The 20,801-nt window shown below is 41.1% G+C and overlaps 1 protein-coding gene across 1 annotated transcript; it reads right to left on the bottom strand.

Annotated features, from left to right (window-relative positions):
- Window positions 1-14,347: 14,347 nt before the first annotated feature.
- On the bottom strand, window positions 14,348-16,953 carry LOC145866005 (uncharacterized). Its single transcript, XM_082970888.1, has one exon. The coding sequence runs from the start codon at window positions 16,951-16,953 to the stop codon at window positions 15,829-15,831; it is 1,125 nt and encodes a 374-aa protein (XP_082827014.1). The 3' UTR covers window positions 14,348-15,828.
- Between the last annotated feature and the right edge of the window lie 3,848 nt (window positions 16,954-20,801).

Raw genomic sequence — 20,801 nt, 5'->3', positions numbered from 1 at the left:
TGGGACAGGGTGTGATGTAGTTAATGGAGATGGAGATGTGTTCTAGTGGGTCTGGACAGGTGTGATGTAGTTAATGGAGATGGAGGTGTGTTCTAGTGGACAGGTGTGATGTAGTTAATGGAGATGGAGATGTGTTCTAGTGGGACAGGTGTGATGTAGTTAATGGAGATGGAGATGTGTTCTAGTGGACAGGTGTGATGTAGTTAATGGAGATGGAGGTGTGTTCTAGTGGGACAGGTGTGATGTAGTTAATGGAGATGGAGGATGTGTTCTAGTGGACAGGTGTGATGTAGTTAATGGGAGATGGAGATGTGTTCTAGTGGACAGGTGTGATGTAGTTAATGGAGATGGAGATGTGTTCTAGTGGACAGGTGTGATGTAGTTAATGGAGATGGAGGTGTGTTCTAGTGGGTCTGGGCAGGTGTGATGTAGTTAATGGAGATGGAGGTGTGTTTCTAGTGGGTCTGGACAGGTGTGATGTAGTTAATGGAGATGGGGAGTGTGTTCTAGTGGACAGGTGTGATGTAGGTTAATGGAGATGGAGATGTGTTCTAGTGGACAGGTGTGATGTAGTTAATGGAGATGGAGGTGTGTTCTAGTGGACAGGTGTGATGTAGTTAATGGAGATGGAGATGTGTTCTAGTGGGTCTGGGCAGGTGTGATGTAGTTAATGGAGATGGAGGTGTGTTCTAGTGGGACAGGTGTGATGTAGTTAATGGAGATGGAGGTGTGTTCTAGTGGGTCTGGGCAGGTGTGATGTAGTTACATGGAGATGGAGATGTGTTCTAGTGGACAGGTGTGATGTAGTTAATGGAGATGGAAGGTGTGTTCTAGTGGGTCTGGGCAGGTGTGATGTAGTTAATGGAGATGGAGGTGTGTTCTAGTGGACAGGTGTGATGTAGTTAATGGAGATGGAGGTGTGTTCTAGTGGACAGGTGTGATGTAGTTAATGGAGATGGAGGTGTGTTCTAGTGGGTCTGGGCAGGTGTGATGTAGTTAATAGAGATGGAGGTGTGTTCTAGTGGGTCTGGACAGGTGTGATGTAGTTAATGGAGATGGAGGTGTGTTCTAGTGGACAGGTGTGATGTAGTTTAATGGAGATGGAGGTGTGTTCTAGTGGGACAGTTGTGATGTAGTTAATGGAGATGGAGATGTGTTCTAGTGGACAGGTGTGATGTAGTTAATGGAGATGGAGGTGTGTTCTAGTGGACAGTGTGTGATGTAGTTAATGGAGATGGAGGTGTGTTTCTAGTGGACAGGTGTGATGTAGTTAATGGAGATGGAGGTGTGTTCTAGTGGGTCTGGACAGGTTGTGGATGTAGTTAATGGAGATGGAGGTGTGTTCTAGTGGGTCTGGGCAGGGTGTGATGTAGTTAATGGAGATGGAGGGTGTGTTCTAGTGGGTCTGGACAGGTGTGATGTAGTTAATGGAGGATGGAGGTGTGTTCTAGTGGACAGGTGGTGATGTAGTTAATGGAGATGGAGGTGTGTTCTAGTGGGTCTGGGCAGGTGTGATGTAGTTAATGGAGATGGAGATGTGTTTCTAGTGGACAGGTGTGATGTAGTTAATGGAGATGTGTTCTAGTGGACAGGTGTGATGTAGTTAATGGAGATGGAGATGTGTTCTAGTGGACAGGTGTGATGTAGTTAATGGAGATGGGGGGTGTGTTCTAGTGGGTCTGGGCAGGTGTGATGTAGTTAATGGAGATGGAGATGTGTTTAACGTTTGCAAGCTTGAGCTAGATATCAACCTAGTGTGACCTTCCTGTTCCCGTCTCTCAAGTCAGTTGAGTCAACACAGGAAGGAGCAATGGATGGACAGTTCATTTATTTCCAAAGCTGCAATGATGGGACACACACAGTATGGATGAATGATCAGTAGTGATGGGATATAAATAGCACTCCCATAGCAATTCTCCATAAATCTGCCCTATAATATACTAACAAAAAACAATCAAGATGTCTGTCAAAGTTATTATGATCATATAGTGGATTTAACAGTTCCTAATAATTCCTAATTTACTATAATAAAATAAATACATAGTTTCCATGTGTGTAATCTCATATTCACTACATCAGAATAAACTGTCATCCATTTTAGTATCAAAATATATCAAATTAACCTGGAATATTACTCAACGTCCCCCTCTGGTGGTGAAGAAGTATAATCCACCTAAACTAACAGAACCGGGCTGATAAAACTGGCTGGTGTTCATGAGTTTATAAAACACATACTTTATACATGTCATAAATTACCTGCATTGATGAGACACACAGTGTGGATGAATGATCAGTAGTGACAGGATATAAATAGCACTCCTAAAGAAGATGCAGTGTGGATGAATGATCAGGATATAAATAGCACTCCTAAAGAAGATGCAGTGTGGATGAATGATCAGGATATAAATAGCACTCCTAAAGAAGATGCAGTGTGGATGAATGATCAGTAGTGACAGGATATAAATATCACTCCTAAAGAAGATGCAGTGTGGATGAATGATCAGGATATAAATAGCTCTCCTAAAGAAGATGCAGTGTGGATGAATGATCAGGATATAAATATCACTCCTAAAGAAGATGCAGGTGTGGATGAATGATCAGATTGATGATGTCAACAACTACAGACCAGTATCCCTTCTTTCTTTTCTCTCCAAAACTCTTGAACGTGCCGTCCTTGGCCAGCTCTCCTGCTATCTCTCTCAGAATGACCTTCTTGATCCTAATCAGTCAGGTTTCAAGACTGGGCATTCAACTGAGACTGCTCTTCTCTGTGTCACGGAGGCTCTCCGCACTGCTAAAGCTAACTCTCTCTCCTCTGCTCTCATCCTTCTAGACCTATCTGCTGCCTTTGATACCGTGAAACCATCAGATCCTCCTCTCCACCCTCTCCCGAGCTGGGCATCTCCGGCGCGGCGCACGCTTGGATTGCGTCCTACCTGACAGGTCCGCTCCTACCAGGTGGCGTGGCGAGGAATCTGTCTCCGCACCATGCGCTCTCACCACTGGTGGTCCCCCCAGGGCTCTGTTCTAGGCCCTCTCCTATTCTCGCCTATACACCAAGTCACTTGGCTCTGTCATATCCTCACATGGTCCCCTCTCCTATCATTGCTATGCAGACGACACACAATTAATCTTCTCCTTTCCCCCCTTCTGATAACCAGGCGGCGAATCGCATCTCTGCATGTCTGTCAGACATATCAGTGTGGATGACGGATCACCAGCTCAAGCTGAACCTCGGCAAGACGGAGCTGCTCTTCCTCCCGGGGAAGGGGGACTGCCCGCTTCCATGATCTCGCCATCACGGTTGACAACTCCCTTGTGTTCCCTCCTCCCCAGAGTGCTAAGAACCTTGGCGTGATCCTGGGACCAACACCCTGTCGTTCTCCACTAACATCAAGGCGGTGACCCGATCCTGTAGGTTCATGCTCTACAACATTCGCAGAGTACGACCCTGCCTCACACAGGAAGCGGCGCAGGTCCTAATCCAGGCACTTGTCATCTCCCCGTCTGGATTACTGCAAACTCGCTGTTGGCTGGGCTCCCTGCCTGTGCCATTAAACCCCCTACAAACTCATCCAGAACGGCCGCAGCCCGTCTGGTGTTCAACCTTCCCAAGTTCTCTCACGTCACCCCCGCTCCTCCGCTCTCTCCACTGGCTTCCAGTTGAAAGCTCGCAATCCGCTACAAGACCATGGTGATTGCCTACGGAGCTGTGAAGGGAACGGCACCCTCCATTACCTTCAGGCTCTGATCAGGCCCCTACACCCAAACATGGGCACTGCGTTCATCCACCACTGGCCTGCTGGCCCCCCCTACCTCTGAGGAAGCACAGTTTCCCCGCTCAGCCCAGTCAAAACTGTTCGCTGCTCTGGCACCCCCAATGGTGGGAACAAGCTCCCTCACGACGCCAGGGACAGCGGAGGTCAATCACCACCTTCCGGAGACACCTGAAAACCCCACCTCTTTAAGGAATACCCTAGGATAGGGATAAAGTAATCCTTCTAACCCCCCCCCCCCCCCCCCCCCCCCCCCTTAAAAAGATTTAGATGCACTATTGTAAAAGTGGGTTGTTCCCACTGGATATCATAAGGTGGAATGCACCATTTTGTAAGTCGCTCTGGATAAGAGCGTCTGCTAAATGACTTAAATGTAAATGTAATCAGGATATAAATAGCTCTCCTAAAGAAGATGCAGTGTGGATGAATGATCAGGATATAAATAGCACTCCTATAGAAGATGCAGTGTGGATGAATGATCAGTAGTGACAGGATATAAATAGCACTCCTGAAGAAGATGCATTTTCCAGTTTGCTACCAACTTGATAGAGGGAACTTTAGCATAAAACCCACATGGAAAACTGAGATTCGGCAAATAACATATAAAGAGAGGCCAAACCAACAACAGAAGTTACTAAAACATAAATTGCTAATTTATGATGTAAAAGGTGGATTTTATGATGTAATGTCAACTTTATACATTTGTATCCCAGGACCACTCAATTTCCAATTTCTCCAGAAATCTGCTGTGGGTTACCCAGAATCACATTGGGTTACCCAGAATAACATCCTTTATCACTGACTGTAATGTAAACACACGAGCAGCGATCTAAGGTACTGCATCTCAGTGCTAGAGGCGTCACTACAGACCCTGGTTCAAAACTAGGCTGTATCATAACAGGCCGTGATAGGGAGTCCCATAGGGCCAGCGCACAGTGGCCCAGCATCGTCTGGGTTAGGGTTTGGCCGGGGTTTGGCCGTCATTGTAAATAATAATTTGTCCTTAGCAGGCTTTCCTGGTTAAATAAAGGTTAAATACATTTTTTAAATGTAACTGCATTACACCGTTACACTGGCATACAAACTCGGTAGCATAGAGTTGATCATCCATATGACGTTAAGAAATAGTGCATTGTGGGTAGTTTAGAAGATTTCCATAAATAAGTGAATAAATATGTAATAACACAAAAACATAACTGTTTGTACTTATAGGTAACCATATCGTGACTACAACTAGGCTACTAAGTCTTTAACCACACTGTGTTGTTACACTGGTGAGTAAAAACTTATGCTTCCTACAATTAAACTTGTCTGAAACTAAAATAAACATTTTACTCTACTGCGTTACCCACTCCAGTCAGCAGATGGCGGTCTGGGAATTTAAGGCGATGCTGTTGGTGTGACGTATAATCTAGTGGACGGAACGCTTCTTTCAACAGCAACAACAGTTATTCACAAGCAGGCTTTAATGTGCTGGGCTTTGTTGTATAAACACAACTTTTCACCTCATAAATGTTTTATTTGGAACAATGGGTCAATATTACATAGAAATAAGATGTTATTTAACCATAAATGGTTCTCGAAAAACATTGTTCTTGTCAGCCAATTGGTTAATAACAGTGGGAATCTATTTACACGGAGAGAATTTATGGAAATATACAACTTTGAGGTTTCAAGCAAGGAATATGACACTGTTATTAAAGCTATACCTAGTGGGATAAAAACTTTACTTCAGAATAATGCATATTTTGGAATATCTCCGATTGTAAGCGATATTCAGTTGAAGGGCATTGGTCTACTAGATACGAAATTCAACAATCGTTTAATAAGGGATATTTTCTACAGGAAGTCTATTCCCTCTGCGATATTTTGTTGGGCTTCATCGTTTGATGTAAACTGGCGCCGTGCTTGGCTCACTCCACACAGATTTATGGTGACCAATAAAGTAAAGGAGATCTCCTTTAAGATAATCCATAGATGCTATCCGTGTAATAGCTTGATCTCTAAATATATATTTGACGTTACCAGTGAATGCAGTTTTTGTGAACTAGAAACTGAATCTATTGAACACTTATTCTGTAATTGTTTATATAGTGAAGTGTTTTGGACTGATGTAAAACTATATCTTAGCCGCAAATTGCATACAACCATTGATATTACTAAGTTTGACATATTATTTTACTACACTGATTCCACAATTGAACGTGAGTATGTCATAAATCTCTTTCTTTTATTAGGAAAATCTTTCATCCACAAATCAAAATTTATGAAGAAAAAGCCCCTTTTCTTAATTTTTTTATCTGATTTGGAACAGTACGTAGAATCTTTAAAACGTATACAAAACAATATGTCAAAAAAATGTATTCGATATATGTCCTGTATTTGATTTGATATAATAGTTTTTTTTAATTTTTCCTCTAATTTCTTTGGATTCCCTCTGGCTGTTATGTTATGTTATGTTTATGTTTTGCATGTTACTATTATTTTACAGCTAGTTAAATAAAGATTTGTGCAATCTAAAAAAAAAAAAAAAAAATAATAATAAAAAATTAAAAAATTAAAAAAACCCTCTCTCCCTAGTTTCTGTCCACCATCTTTGATCCAGTTCAGTTCTGTGTAGGGATACCCCTCTCTCCTAGTATTTCTGTCCTCCATCTTTGATCCAGTTCAGTTCTGTGTAGGGATACCCCTCTCTCCTAGTATTTCTGTCCTCCATCTTTGATCCAGTTCAGTTCTGTGTAGGGATACCCCTCTCTCCTAGTATTTCTGTCCACCATCTTTGATCCAGTTCAGTTCTGTGTAGGGGTACCCCTCTCTCCTAGTATTTCTGTCCACCATCTTTGATCCAGTTCAGTTCTGTGTAGGGGTACCCCTCTCTCCTAGTATTTCTGTCCTCCATCTTTGATCCAGTTCAGTTCTGTGTAGGGATACCCCTCTCTCCTAGTATTTCTGTCCTCCATCTTTGATCCAGTTCAGTTCTGTGTAGGGATACCCCTCTCTCCTAGTATTTCTGTCCACCATCTTTGATCCAGTTCAGTTCTGTGTAGGGGTACCCCTCTCTCCTAGTATTTCTGTCCACCATCTTTGATCCAGTTCAGTTCTGTGTAGGGGTACCCCTCTCTCCTAGTATTTCTGTCCACCATCTTTGATCCAGTTCAGTTCTGTGTAGGGGTACCCCTCTCTCCTAGTATTTCTGTCCACCATCTTTGATCCAGTTCAGTTCTGTGTAGGGGTACCCCTCTCTCCTAGTATTTCTGTCCGCCATCTTTGATCCAGTTCATTTCTGTGTACATTTTACATTTTAGTCATTTAGCAGACGCTCTTATCCAGAGCGACTTACAGTAGTGAATGCATACATTTCATACATTTTTTATTAATTTTTTCTGTGCTGGCCCCCCGTGGGAATCAACCCACAACCCTGGTGTTGCAAACACCATGCTCTACCAACTGAGATACAGGGAAGGCCAAGTCAGGGGGGTACCCCTCTCTCCTAGTATTTCTGTCCTCCATCTTAGATCCAGTTCAGTTCTGTGTAGGGGTACCCCTCTCTCCTAGTATTTCTGTCCGCCATCTTAGATCCAGTTCAGTTCTGTGTAGGGGTACCCCTCTCTCCTAGTATTTCTGTCCGCCATCTTTGATCCAGTTCAGTTCTGTGTAGGGGTACCCCTCTCTCCTAGTATTGCTGAAGAAAGTCTAACAGTCACTAGTGCAGCAGCAGCCTCCCCTGGTCCTAGTGTCGACCCGGTAAGATGTTTAAGATGCGATGGAACGGTTGACGACAAAATATAAATCACAGAAAAAATATATTGACTGATATTGATTTATTTAGGGGGGGGGGGGGCTAATGAATATTTTAGGACCAGCAATGTTCCTTATTCCTACCCTTTAACTTTTTGTCTGACAAAATTAACATTTTACTCAACTGCGTTACCCACTCCAGTCAGCAGATGGCGGTCTGGGAATTTCAGGCGATGCTGTTGGTGTGACGTATAATGTAGTGGACGGAACGCTTCTTTCAACAGCAACAACAGTTAGTCAGACACCACGGTAGCTTGCTAGACAAAATAGCCGAACCGATAAAGCTCTTTAGACGCGTTAGTGTATATTAGCCACTGTGTTTTAAACCCACTTCTGTCGTCTAGTTACTTATCCGGTTTAATTTCATATTTACGGTGTTGTTGTTATTATTCAGCTAGCGGGCTGGTTAAGTTAGCATTAGCCTAGCTAGCTAACATCTCCGACCATGCGGTCACTGAGCTACTCTCCTGCTAATGAAGAGGACATCACAGTAAAACAAGAAGTAGAGGGTGAGGCCGTTACTGTGAAAGAAGAAAAAGACGCGTTCAGAGTGAAAGAGGAGGAGGATGTTACAGTAAAAGAAGAGGAGGATGCAGTTTATGGAGTGAAAGAGGAAGAGGGGGAGATGACTGTTACATCGATAGAGGAGGAAACTGGACATCTGGGCCCGGTTTCCCAAACGCATCTTAAGGCGTCCAATGGTTCTAACGGTGAACTTAGCCATAAGATGGTTTTGAGAAACCGTTCCCTGATTAACACTAGTAAGTACTGTCTTAAATACAGAGGCACAAACTCTGCAGTTGTTGAACTTATGTGTGGTGTTAAAGCGGAAATATTCAACAGCTACATCCATATTTAGACTTTTTAAAATTATTTATTTATAACCATTGATTCTTGAAGAATATAACACATGCCTCATGAGCTTAGTTCAACTGTTGTACCCCATCAGAACCCCCAAAGAAACTTTTTTTACTCCAATGTTTAGAAACAATGTAATCAAACACTGTATAGCCTCAACATGGTTAAAACTATAATGTTGACATCATGGATGGTCAGTCCTTGCATCCATAGGTCTGTCTATGAATTTGAGAGTAGTTACATTTCTCCAACCCCATAATCATCTTATAACCAAAACAGTGGTGGAATTACAGCTTTGTTATTGTATGAACTGCAGATTGGTTGATTGATTGTGTGGCTTTTTTAAAGGGGCAACCTAGTTTTAAAACAGAAACAAAATGGCTGCCCAGAGGCTTGGTTTGGTAAACAGCTGAGGGATGGGGAAAGGAGAAATGTAACCACTCTCAAATTCATAGGGACCTCGTCAAGAAGTTCAGACATCTTGGCGTAACAGTTATAAGGTGTTGGCTTGACAGTCACTGGACCCAGGTTTGAGTTCAGCTCAGGGCCTCCCCCTGAATTCACTACACTATGAATACAAGGACTGGCCATCCATGAGGTCATAATGATAGTTTAACCAGGTTTCTAGGCTATATAGTATATTCTAGAATTCATCCATGATGTTATAATGATAGTTTACCCTGTTTGGGATAGGGGGCAGTATTTTCACGTCCGGATAAAAAACGTACCCGATTTAATCTGGTTACTACTCCTGCCCAGAAACTAGAATATGCATATAATTAGTAGATTTGGATAGAAAACACTCTAAAGTTTCTAAAACTGTTTGAATGGTGTCTGTGAGTATAACAGAACTCATATGGCAGGCAAAAACCTGAGAAGATTCCATACAGGAAGGCCCTGTCTGATAATTTGTTGTCCTTCTGCATCTCTATCGACATTACAGCATCTGTGCTGTAACGTGACACTTTCTAAGGCTTCCATTTGCTCTCTAAAGCCACCAGAAAGTGGAATGGGGTGTCTGCTGTCTCTGGGCAAAGTACAGCAGCTCTGTTTGTGATCAGTCAGCCTGGGGACAGTGAGACTGAGATGCGCGTTCACGAGAATTCAATTTTTTTTTCTTTCAGCCTTTGAATGAATACAACGTTGCCCGGTTGTAATATTATCGCTATTTTACGAGAAAAGTAGCATAAAAATAGATTTTAAACAGCGTTTGATATGTCACAAAAACCAAAACCACAGCTAAATGCAGTACTAACCTTTGATAATCTTCATCAGATGACACTCCTAGGACATTATGTTATACAATACATGCATGTTTTGTTCAATCAAGTTCATATTTATATCAAAAACCAGCTTTTTACATTAGCATGTAAAAAGCCCATAGAGGTTAACCTCTATGGGCTAGGTGGGACGCTTGCGTCCCACCTACGTAACAGCCACTGGCAGCCTGTGGCGCGATTTTCAAAACGTTAAAAATCCTATTACTTCAATTTCTCAAACATATGACTATTTTACAGCTATTTAAAGACAAGACTCTCGTTAATCTAACCACACTGTCCGATTTCAAAAAGGCTTTACAATGAAAGCAAAACATTAGATTATGTCAGCAGAGTACCAAGCCAGAAATAATCAGACACCCATTTTTCAAGCCAGCATATAATGTCACCAAAACCCAGAAGACAGCTAAATGCAGCACTCACCTTTGATGATCTTCATCAGATGACAACCCTAGGACAATATGTTATACAATACATGCATGTTTTGTTCAATCAAGTTAATATTTATATCAAAAACCAGCTTTTTACATTAGCATGTGACGTTCAGAACTAGCATACCCCCCGCAAACTTCCGGGGAATTCGCTAACATTTTACTAAATTACTCACGATAAACGTTCACAAAAAGCATAACAATTATTTTAAGAATTATAGATACAGACCTCCTCTATGCACTCGATATGTCCGATTTTAAAATAGCTTTTTGGTGAAAGCACATTTTGCAATATTCTAAGTACATAGCCCAGGCATCACGGGCTCGCTATTTAGACACCCGGCAAGTTTAGCACTCACCATAATCATATTTACTATTATAAAAGTTTGATTACCTTTTGTTGTCTTCGTCAGAATGCACACCCAGGACTGCTACTTCAATAACAAATGTTGGTTTGGTCCAAAATAATCCATCGTTATATCCGAATAGCGGCGTTTTGTTCGTGCGTTCCAGACACTATCCGAAATAGTAAAGAAGTGTCGCGCGCATGGCGCAATTCGTGACAATAAAATTCTAAATATTCCATTACCGTACTTCGAAGCATGTCAACCGCTGTTTAAAATCAATTTTTACGACATTTTTCTCGTAGAAAAGCGATAATATTCCGACAGGGAATCTCCTTTTCGGCAAACAGAGGAAAAAATCCCAAAGGCGGGGGCGGTCGGGTCACGCGCCTAAGCCCAGTGTCCCTTGATCGGCCACTTGAGAAAGGCGATAATGTGTTTCAGCCTGGGGCTGGAATGACGACATTCTGTTTTTTCCCGGGCTCTGAGCGCCTATGGACGACGTGGGAAGTGTCACGTTAGAGCAGAGATCCTTAGTAAATGATAGAGATGGAAAAGAAGTTCAAGAAATGGTCAGACAGGCCACTTCCTGTAAAGGAATCTCTCAGGTTTTGACCTGAAGCTAGTGAGTTTTAGGAAGACGAGTGTTCTAGAAGCTAGTGAGTTTTAGGAAGACGAGTGTTCTAGAAGCTAGTGAGTTTTAGGAAGACGAGTGTTCTAGAAGCTAGTGAGTTTTAGGATTCTATAGACAGAAAAAGGAGAAAAAAATAGTACGATTGTATATTCTTATTTTTAATTGTTGAAAGCCAGTAGACACCATGTTTATATTGGTGAAGGTGAAGCATTGTAGTTGATTATGTGAAATGGAAGTTGTTTTCTTTTGGTGGTGAGCAAACTTTTCTCAGATACTGTTGCCCTCTTACATTCTGCATAGAAATTATCCCCAGCATCCTATCTGAATGTTTGGCTGTTCCTTTTCAGTTGAAAGATGGTGCAACAACAATAGAAACCAGAAAACGTATGTTTGTTTCCTTGTATTTTCTTCTACCAGATCTATTGTGTTATATTCTCCTACATTCAATTCACATTTCCACAAACTTCAGAGTGTTTCCTTTCAAATGAAACCAAGAAAATGCATATCCTTGCTACTGGGCCTGAGCTACAGACAGTTAGATTTGGGTATGTCTTCAGGCGGAAATTAAGAGAAGTGGGGGGGTAGCCCTAACAGGTTTAAGACTCATTTCCACAGTCACACAACTCTCATATCACAGTCACACAATGCTATTCCCAAACCTACCTAATCAATTAGTTGTTTTTCAACAATATTTTAACCTGCAGGAATATTTTCACATTTCTATCTAATGGTTTGTTCCTAGGATAATGCAACTCATACATTTACATCTTTCAATACTTCTAAAATGGTGTCCAGGTTTAAAAAAATTACAGGTGCACCGTACTATCTTATACTATACCATAAATGGTCTTAACTAGTAAACACAGATTCTAGTTTTCATCCAGTTCATAGATAGCTGACAGCCTCAGAGCCTACTGACTGGGCCCTGTTTACACCTCCACACAGGAATACACACTCAGAGCCTACTGACTGGGCCCTGTTTACACCTCCACACAGGAATACACACTCAGAGCCTCCTGACTGGGCCCTGTTTACACCTCCACACAGGAATACACACTCAGAGCCTCCTGACTGGGCCCTGTTTACACCTCCACACAGGAATACACACTCAGAGCCTACTGACTGGGCCCTGTTTACACCTCCACACAGGAATACACACTCAGAGCCTCCTGACTGGGCCCTGTTTACACCTCCACACAGGAATACACACTCAGAGCCTACTGACTGGGCCCTGTTTACACCTCCACACAGGAATACACACTCAGAGCCTTCTGACTGGGCCCTGTTTACACCTCCACACAGGAACACACACTCAGAGCCTCCTGACTGGGCCCTGTTTACACCTCCACACAGGAATACACACTCAGAGCCTACGAGGACTTTCTAAAAACTCCTCTTTGCGTGTTTCACTCACCTCTTTCTTTTTAAACTACGTTCAAGATGTGGTATATAAATATACTATACTGATGGTATCCACTATATATACTATACTGATGGTATCCACTATATATACTATACTGATGGTATCCACTATATATACTATACTGATGGTATCCACTATATATACTATACTGATGGTATCCACTATATATACTATACTGATGGTATCTGCTATATATACTATACTGATGGTATCCGCTATATATACTATACTGATGGTATCCACTATATATACTATACTGATGGTATCCACTATATATACTATACTGATGGTATCCACTATATATACTATACTGATGGTATCCACTATATATACTATACTGATGGTATCCACTATATATACTATACTGATGGTATCCACTATATATACTATACTGATGGTATCCACTATATATACTATACTGATGGTATCCACTATATATACTATACTGATGGTATCCACTATATATACTATACTGATGGTATCCACTATATATACTATACTGATGGTATCCACTATATATACTATACTGATGGTATCCACTATATATACTATACTGATGGTATCCACTATATATACTATACTGATGGTATCCACTATATATACTATACTGATGGTATCCACTCGGTTCGCTGCCTCTCAGATCAAAGGTGGGTCCATTTGCTCCGTTCCCGAAGTTTGGTCTCCCTGAGATCTCAAGTTAGAGGGATCCCTGGTGCACCATTTACCCAGGTCATCAGGAGCCAGGTCATTTACCCAGGTCGTCAGGTCATTTACCCAGGTCATCAGGAGCCAGGTCATTTACCCAGGTCATCAGGAGCCAGGTCATTTACCCAGGTCGTCAGGAGTCAGGTCATTTATCCAGGTCATCAGGAGCGGTCACCAAGTCTAGATTCACATCCCCGTCGTCAACTGTTGTTAATTTCTTTAATATCAAATGAGGAGACAAACTTATCATAGAAGTCAGAGTTAATCTTAAACTAAATCTTTATTCACTTATTAATAAGGGAGCAGGTCAATACAACACGCAAATATAGGGTGAATCAATTGAGTGTTCTACGATAATGATGGCTGGTCGACGAATCACCACCAGATGATTCGTTGAGAGATGAATCACCCCCAGATGATTCGTTGAGAGATGAATCACCACCAGATGATTCATTGAGAGATGAATCACCCCCAGATGATTCGTTGAGAGATGAACCACCCCCAGATGATTCGTTGAGAGATGAATCACCCCCAGATGATTCGTTGAGAGATGAATCACCACCAGATGATTCATTGAGAGATGAATCAACCCCAGATGATTCGTTGAGAGATGAATCACCCCCAGATGATTCGTTGAGAGCCATGAGACAAAAGTACAAAGGTCTTTTACAGCCAAGATGCACCCCTTTTAACCTACATGACCAACAACAGATGTATAGAACGGGTCACAAGGTTAAGATCTGTATGAAAGATACTTATAATTCTCAGCAGAGAGTATCTGCTGTAAAAACAGTACTCTTTGTGTAGAGACCAGGGTCTGGCCCTGGGGTCATCTCTCCCTGGTACCATATAGAACAGAAACATTAACTCATGTTCTGGAATGCAGTCTCTTTAGGTTTTATCACCCAAAAGACATTGTAAATCTCCTGTCAGTGTTTTCTCCCAGAGGCCCATCCTCAGTAGAACACACAGACACAATAGTTCTAAGAACCCTCTATTCTGTTGCATAAAACAACCATTTGATGCAATAAAAGTATTATAAACATAATCTTGCAGTTTTGCTCTCAGTGTCCACTGAAAGTTGACTAGTAACAACAACTGGGACCTAAAAGACACCCACCATGAGACCCACTAAATCTGCCCAAGAAGAGGAAAACGAAAGAAAAACCCACACCAAACTTAAAGACAGGAAGTAAACCAAAAAGGTGGAGCAACTAAAGGTGTTGACTCTCCACATGTATCAAGACAACTGGAGCACTGGGCCAGACACTCTTAAATAGAACCTGGACCAGCTCAGGTGAAACACCTTCCCACTAACGAGATGGACAAGCCAGCACAGGTGTAACACATACTGACTAACGAGGTGACACCAATCAGTGCGTCCTACGTGCTAACGAGCTAGACGGGCTAACGAGCTAGACGTGCTAACGAGCTAGACGTGCTAACGAGCTAGACGGGCTAACGAGCTAGACGTGCTAACGAGCTAGACGGGCTAAAGTCCAACCTTAAAACATAAATGGAAAAACCAAAGACTAACACCTTAATAGAATGCTCACCACCAACAGAAAACAACTTCCATTTCACATTATAATCAACTACAATGCTTCACCTTCACCAATATAAACATGGTGTCTACTGGCTGTCAACAATTAAAAAATAGAAAAAAATATAAATGTATAAAATTAGCTTCTGACTGTCGTCCTAAAACTCACTAGCTTCTAGAACTCTAGTCTTTCTAAAACTCACTAGCTTCTAGAACTCTCGTCCACTTGGAGCCCAAACAAAACTCATCTCCAAATCGGAAAAACATGCAGTCAAAATAAGATCCATAGCAACTCACTGGCTAAATGCAAAACACAATTTTCTTTGACTGCCCACCTTGAGACAATCAGAAACCAAGTTGTCCTCGCCATGGACACAAGCACCAAAAACACTGTTGTTTTGACAAGTAGCAATAAACTACTGATATTGATTAGGGGGGAAATCAGGTTGTACGTGCTGTTGAAACTTGACAACAAAATACAAACACATGGAAATGGGAGATATCTTTCACCTCACTGGTTAAAGGACAACCTGCAGAAGACAGTCAGCTACATTTTGGAGTGATTAATTTAAATTTAGGGGTCACTGAACAAAGGAACACAACACTTATTTTTCATAACTCATCGGTATCATGTTGAAATCATTTGGGTGAGAGGAGGGAGAGAGGAGGTTGCACATTCTGTTAAAACTAACACCTCAAAAACCACACGGAATCTGGGAATAATGTGTACATCAGTGGTTAGAAGACAATTTGTAGAAAACAGCTAGCTACATTTTGAAGTGTTGCATTTTGATTCCAGTGGGTCACCAATGTGGTAAGTGTAACACAGCTCTTTTTTTGTTAGTCACTTTTTGTTAAATCACATAAATAGTAACTCTTCCATTTCAGAGCCTGGATTTTCCCCCTGAGGCTAATATCCATATCATGTTGAAATCAATAGAACAGGGGACAAACGTTTAGGGTTCTACATTGTGACATCATTAAAATACTCCTACTACAATGTTTAAACATTCTACATTGTGACATTATTTCATTGATATCATGAAACAACTCCATGTATTTTCTGATGTTTGATCAGAGATCTTTTATCAGAGTATCTCTTGTCACATTGACCACAGCTATAAGGTTTCTCTCCTGTGTGTGTTCTCTTGTGTTGAGTCAGATGTCCAGATTGACCAAAACTCTTCCCACATTTACCACACCTATAAGGTTTCTCTCCTGTGTGTGTTCTCTGGTGCAATGTCAGATGTCCAGATTGACCAAAACTCTTCCAACATTTACCACAGCTATAAGGTTTCTCTACTGTGTGTATTCTCTGGTGTACTGTCAGATTATCAGATGTAGTAAAACTCTTCCCACATTGATCACAGCTATAAGGTTTCTCTCCTGTGTGTCTTCTCTGGTGTACAGTCAGAATGCTTGATGTAGTGAAACTCTTCCCACATTGATCACAGCTATAAGATTTCTCTCCTGTGTGTATTCTCTGGTGTACTGTCAGATGATCAGATGTAGTAAAACTCTTCCCACATTGATCACAGCTAAAAGGTTTCTCTCCAGTGTGTGTTCTCTGGTGTAAAGTCAGTTCTCCAGATTGACCAAAACTCTTCCCACATTGACCACATATATAAGGTTTCTCTCCTGTGTGTATTCTCTGGTGTAAAGTCAGTTCTCCAGATTGACCAAAACTCTTCCCACATTGATCACAGCTATAAGATTTCTCTCCTGTGTGTCTTCTCTGGTGTACAGTCAGAATGCTTGATGTAGTGAAACTCTTCCCACATTGATCACAGCTAAAAGGTTTCTCTCCTGTGTGTATTCTCTGGTGTAAAGTCAGTTCTCCAGATTGACCAAAACTCTTCCCACATTGACCACATATATAAGGTTTCTCTCCTGTGTGTCTTCTCTGGTGTACAGTCAAAATGCTTGATGTAGTGAAACTCTTCCCACATTGATCACAGCTATAAGGTTTCTCTCCTGTGTGTATTCTCTGGTGTACTGTCAGATGATTAGATGAAGTCAAACTCTTCCCACATTGATCACAGCTAAAAGGTTTCTCTCCAGTGTGTGTTCTCTGGTGTAAAATCAGCTTTCCAGACTGACCAAAACTCTTCCCACATTGATTACAGCTATAAGATTTCTCTCCTGTGTGGATTCTCTGATGCATTTTAATGCCTGATGGGGAGGTGAATCTCTTCCCACAGTCAGAGCAGCAGTGAGTTCTCTTCCCTGTGGATCTCTGCGGGTGTTTATTGAGGTGTTCTGATCTGGAGAGACTCTTCTCTGCCTCGTCAGCATCATGAGGTTGTTGAGGCTCCCCAGAGGATCCACGATAGTTAAGTATCTCTCCTGTGTGAACAACAAAGTCAGACAGATGATTAAAAGGCCCACAACAGCGGTAATCCACTGTAAAAGGTGATGCCAACAGCGGAGCCATGATGTTATACAACAATTGACATCTGTAATGAATGTTAAAATTATTTAACAATTGTCTTAAAATGAGCAAGAAGAGTCATATTTTGTCTTGTTTTCACATTCGTAGTGACATTGATGATTGTAGGCTAGAAATAAGATATTCATGTTGTTGAAACTCTAAGCAGTGTGCCAGACAACTTTTGTTTTCCAATATAGGCCCCTTTCTGTGTTTGCTAAAATTGCGGCACGAGGGCAATTTGATTGCGGAAACTCCTCCCTGCTAATGAGGAAACCGGTAGTTATGGATGTACTATATCTACCTGGAGCAAAAATAGTGAGCAAAGATTTTAGTTTTTCACAATGTATTCTGAATGTGAATGGTGGAAAACTCAGGGGATTAAGGAGTAGTGTATCTATAATTCTTTAAATAATTGTTATATATTTTGTCAAGGTTTATGATGAGTATTTCTGTAATATGTATGCTCATTGTGCTCATTTACCGGAAGTTTTGGAGGCAAAATATTTCTGAACATTACGCGCCAATGTAAAATGGGGTTTTTGGATATAAATATGAACTTGATCGAACAAAACATACATGTATTGTGTAACATGATGTCCTAGGAGTGTCATCTGATGAAGATCGTCAAAGGTTAGTGCTTCATTTTAGCTGTATTTCTGGTTTTTGTGACGCCTCTCCTTGCTAGGAAAATGGCTGTGTAGCTTTTCTTGTTAAGGTGGTGTCCTAACACAATCTAATGTTTTGCTTTCGCCGTAAAGCCTTTTTGAAATCGGACACTGTGGTTGGATTAAGGAGAATCTTATCTTTACAATGGTGTATAATACTTGTATGTGTGAGAAATTTTAATTATGAGATTTTTGTAGTTTTGAATTTGGCACCCTGGCTGTTGTCAAATCGAATCCCGGTAACGGGATCCGAGCGGGAAGGGGTCCTCAAGAGGTTAATTAACCTGTTAGGGCTAGGGGGCACTATTTTCACGACCGGGTGAAAATAATGTACCCGATTTAATCTGGTTACTACTCTTGCCCAGAAACTAGAATATGCATAGTATATTTGGATAGAAAACACTCTAGTTTCTAAAACTGTTTGAATGGTGTCTGTGAGTATAACATAACTCATATGGCAGGCCAAAACCTGAGAAGATTCCATACAGGAAGTGGCCTGTCTGACAATTTCTGGTGCTTCTTTTGCCTATCTATCGAAAATACTGTATCTCTGCTGTAACGTGACAATTTCTAAGGTTCCCATAGGCTCTCTGAAGACGCCAGAAAGTGGAATGGGATCTCTGCTGTCTCTGGGCAGGGTCCAGCAGCTCTGTTTGTGAGTGGTCAGCCTAGTGGCTCAGAGCCTGGAGATGCGCAGCCACGAGAGTACTCCATGTTTTTCTTCACCAGTTTGAATGAATACAATATCGTCCGGTTGGAATATTATCGCTATTTTACGAGGAAAATTGCATAAAAATTGATTTTAAATAGCGTTAGACATGCTTCTAAGTACGGTAAAGGAACATTTCAATTTTTTTTGTCGCGAAATGCTCCCGCGCGTCACCCTTCGGATAGTTACCTGAACGCACGAACAAAACAGAGCTATTTGAATATAACTATGGATTATTTGGGACCAAAACAACATTTGTTGTTGAAGTAGAAGTCCTGGGAGTGCATTCTGACGAAGAACAGCAAAGGTAATCCAATTTTTCTAATAGTAATTCTGAGTTTAGCCGTGATGGCCGAGCTATGTACTCAGAATATTGCAAAATGTGCTTTTGCCGAAAAGCTATTATAAAATCTGACACCGCGATTGCATAAAGGAGTTCTGTATCTATAATTCTTAAAATAATTGTTATGTATTTTGTCAAGGTTTATGAGTAATTTAGTAAATTCACCGGAAGTTTTCGGTGTGTATGCTAGTTCTGAACATCACATGCTAATGTAAAAAGCTGTTTTTTGATATAAATATGAACTTGATTGAACAAAACATGCATGTATTGTATAACAATGTCCTAGGAGTGTCATCTGATGAAGATCATCAAAGGTTAGTGCTGCATTTAGCTGTGGTTTTGTTTTTTTGTGATATATATGCTTGCTTTGAAAATGGCCGTGTGATTATTTCTGGCTGGGTACTCTCCTAACATAAGCAAAACATTAGATTTCTCTGTAAAGCCTTTTTGAAATCGAACAATGTGGTTGGATTAACGAGAGTCTTATCTTTCAAATGGTGTAAAATAGCCATATGTTTGAGAAAATTGAATTGTGGTATTGTAGTTGGTTTTGTATTTCGCGCGGTGCGATGCCATTGGCAGTCGGCTAGGGGTTCTGCAGGCGGAACGGGGTTCCGCTAGTGGAATGTCTGTCCATAAGAGGTTAATGAATAAATAAAAAATAAAATGAATAATGTTAATGAATAAATAAAAAAGTGTTTTATGACAAACCGTATTTTACAAATCCGTCAAGGCACCAACTTTGAGAAGGGTTTAAACAAAGGTTTCAAAACAATTCATGAATGTAACTGAATCTAGGTATGTTTCACCAACACTTTATAAGTGTTAAGCCAAGATGTCTTAACTTCTTGACGAGGTTGCTAGGTGTTGGGTTACGGTTGCTACAATAGCTTTCTCTATGAATTTAAGAGTGGTTACATTTCTCCTTCCCCCATCCATCAACTGTTTACCAAACCAAGTCACTGGGCAGCCATTTTGTTTCTGTTTTAAAACTAGGTCCCCCTTTAAAAAAGCCACACAATCAATCAACCAATCTGCAGTCCAAACAATAACAAAGCTGTAATTCCACCACTGTTTTGGTAATAAGATGATGATGGGTCTGGAGAAATGTAACTACTTTCAAATTCATAGACAGACCTATGGATGCAAGGACTGACCATCCATAATATCAACATTAAAGTTTTAACCATGTTGAGGCTATACAGTGTTGATTTACATTTCTAAACATTGGAGTAAAAAAAAGCTTATTTGGGGTTCTGATGGGGTACAACAGTTGAACTAAGCTCATGAGGCATGAGTTATATTCTTCAAGAATCAATGGCTATAAATAAATCATTTAAAAGTCCAAATATAGATGTAGCTATTGCAGATTTCCGCTTTAACACCACACATCAGTTCAACAACTGCAGAGTTTGTGCCTCTGTATTTAAGACAGTACTTACTAGTGTTAATCAGGGAACGGTTTCTCAAAACCATCTTATGGCTAAATTCATCATTAGAACCATTGGACGCCTTAAGATGCGTTTGGGAAACCGGGCCCAGATGTCCAGTTTCCTCCTCTATCGATGTAACAGTCATCTCCCCCTCTTCCTCTTTCACTCCATAAACTGCATCCTCCTCTTCTTTTACTGTAACATCCTCCTCCTCTTTCACTCTGAACGCGTCTTTTTCTTCTTTCACCCTCTACTTCTTGTTTTACTGTGATGTCATCTTCTTTAGCAGGAGGAGAGTAGCTCAGTGACCGCATGGTTGGGAATGTTAGCTAGCTAGGCTAATGCTAACTTAACCAGCCTGCTAGCTGAATAATAACAACAACACCGTAAATATGAAATTAAATCGGATAACTAACTAGACGACAGAAGAG

Source organism: Salmo salar, unplaced genomic scaffold, assembly GCF_965601325.2.
Source record: "Salmo salar unplaced genomic scaffold, fSalSal1 ptg000117l, whole genome shotgun sequence".
In the NCBI taxonomy this organism is placed as follows: Eukaryota; Metazoa; Chordata; class Actinopteri; order Salmoniformes; family Salmonidae; genus Salmo; species Salmo salar.
This window is presented reverse-complemented; position numbering and strand designations above follow the sequence as displayed.

Bases quoted from the DNA above. Each gene is read 5' to 3' on its own strand.
- LOC145866005 (XM_082970888.1), bottom strand. From the start codon at position 16,953: ATGCATCAGAGAATCCACACAGGAGAGAAATCTTATAGCTGTAATCAA.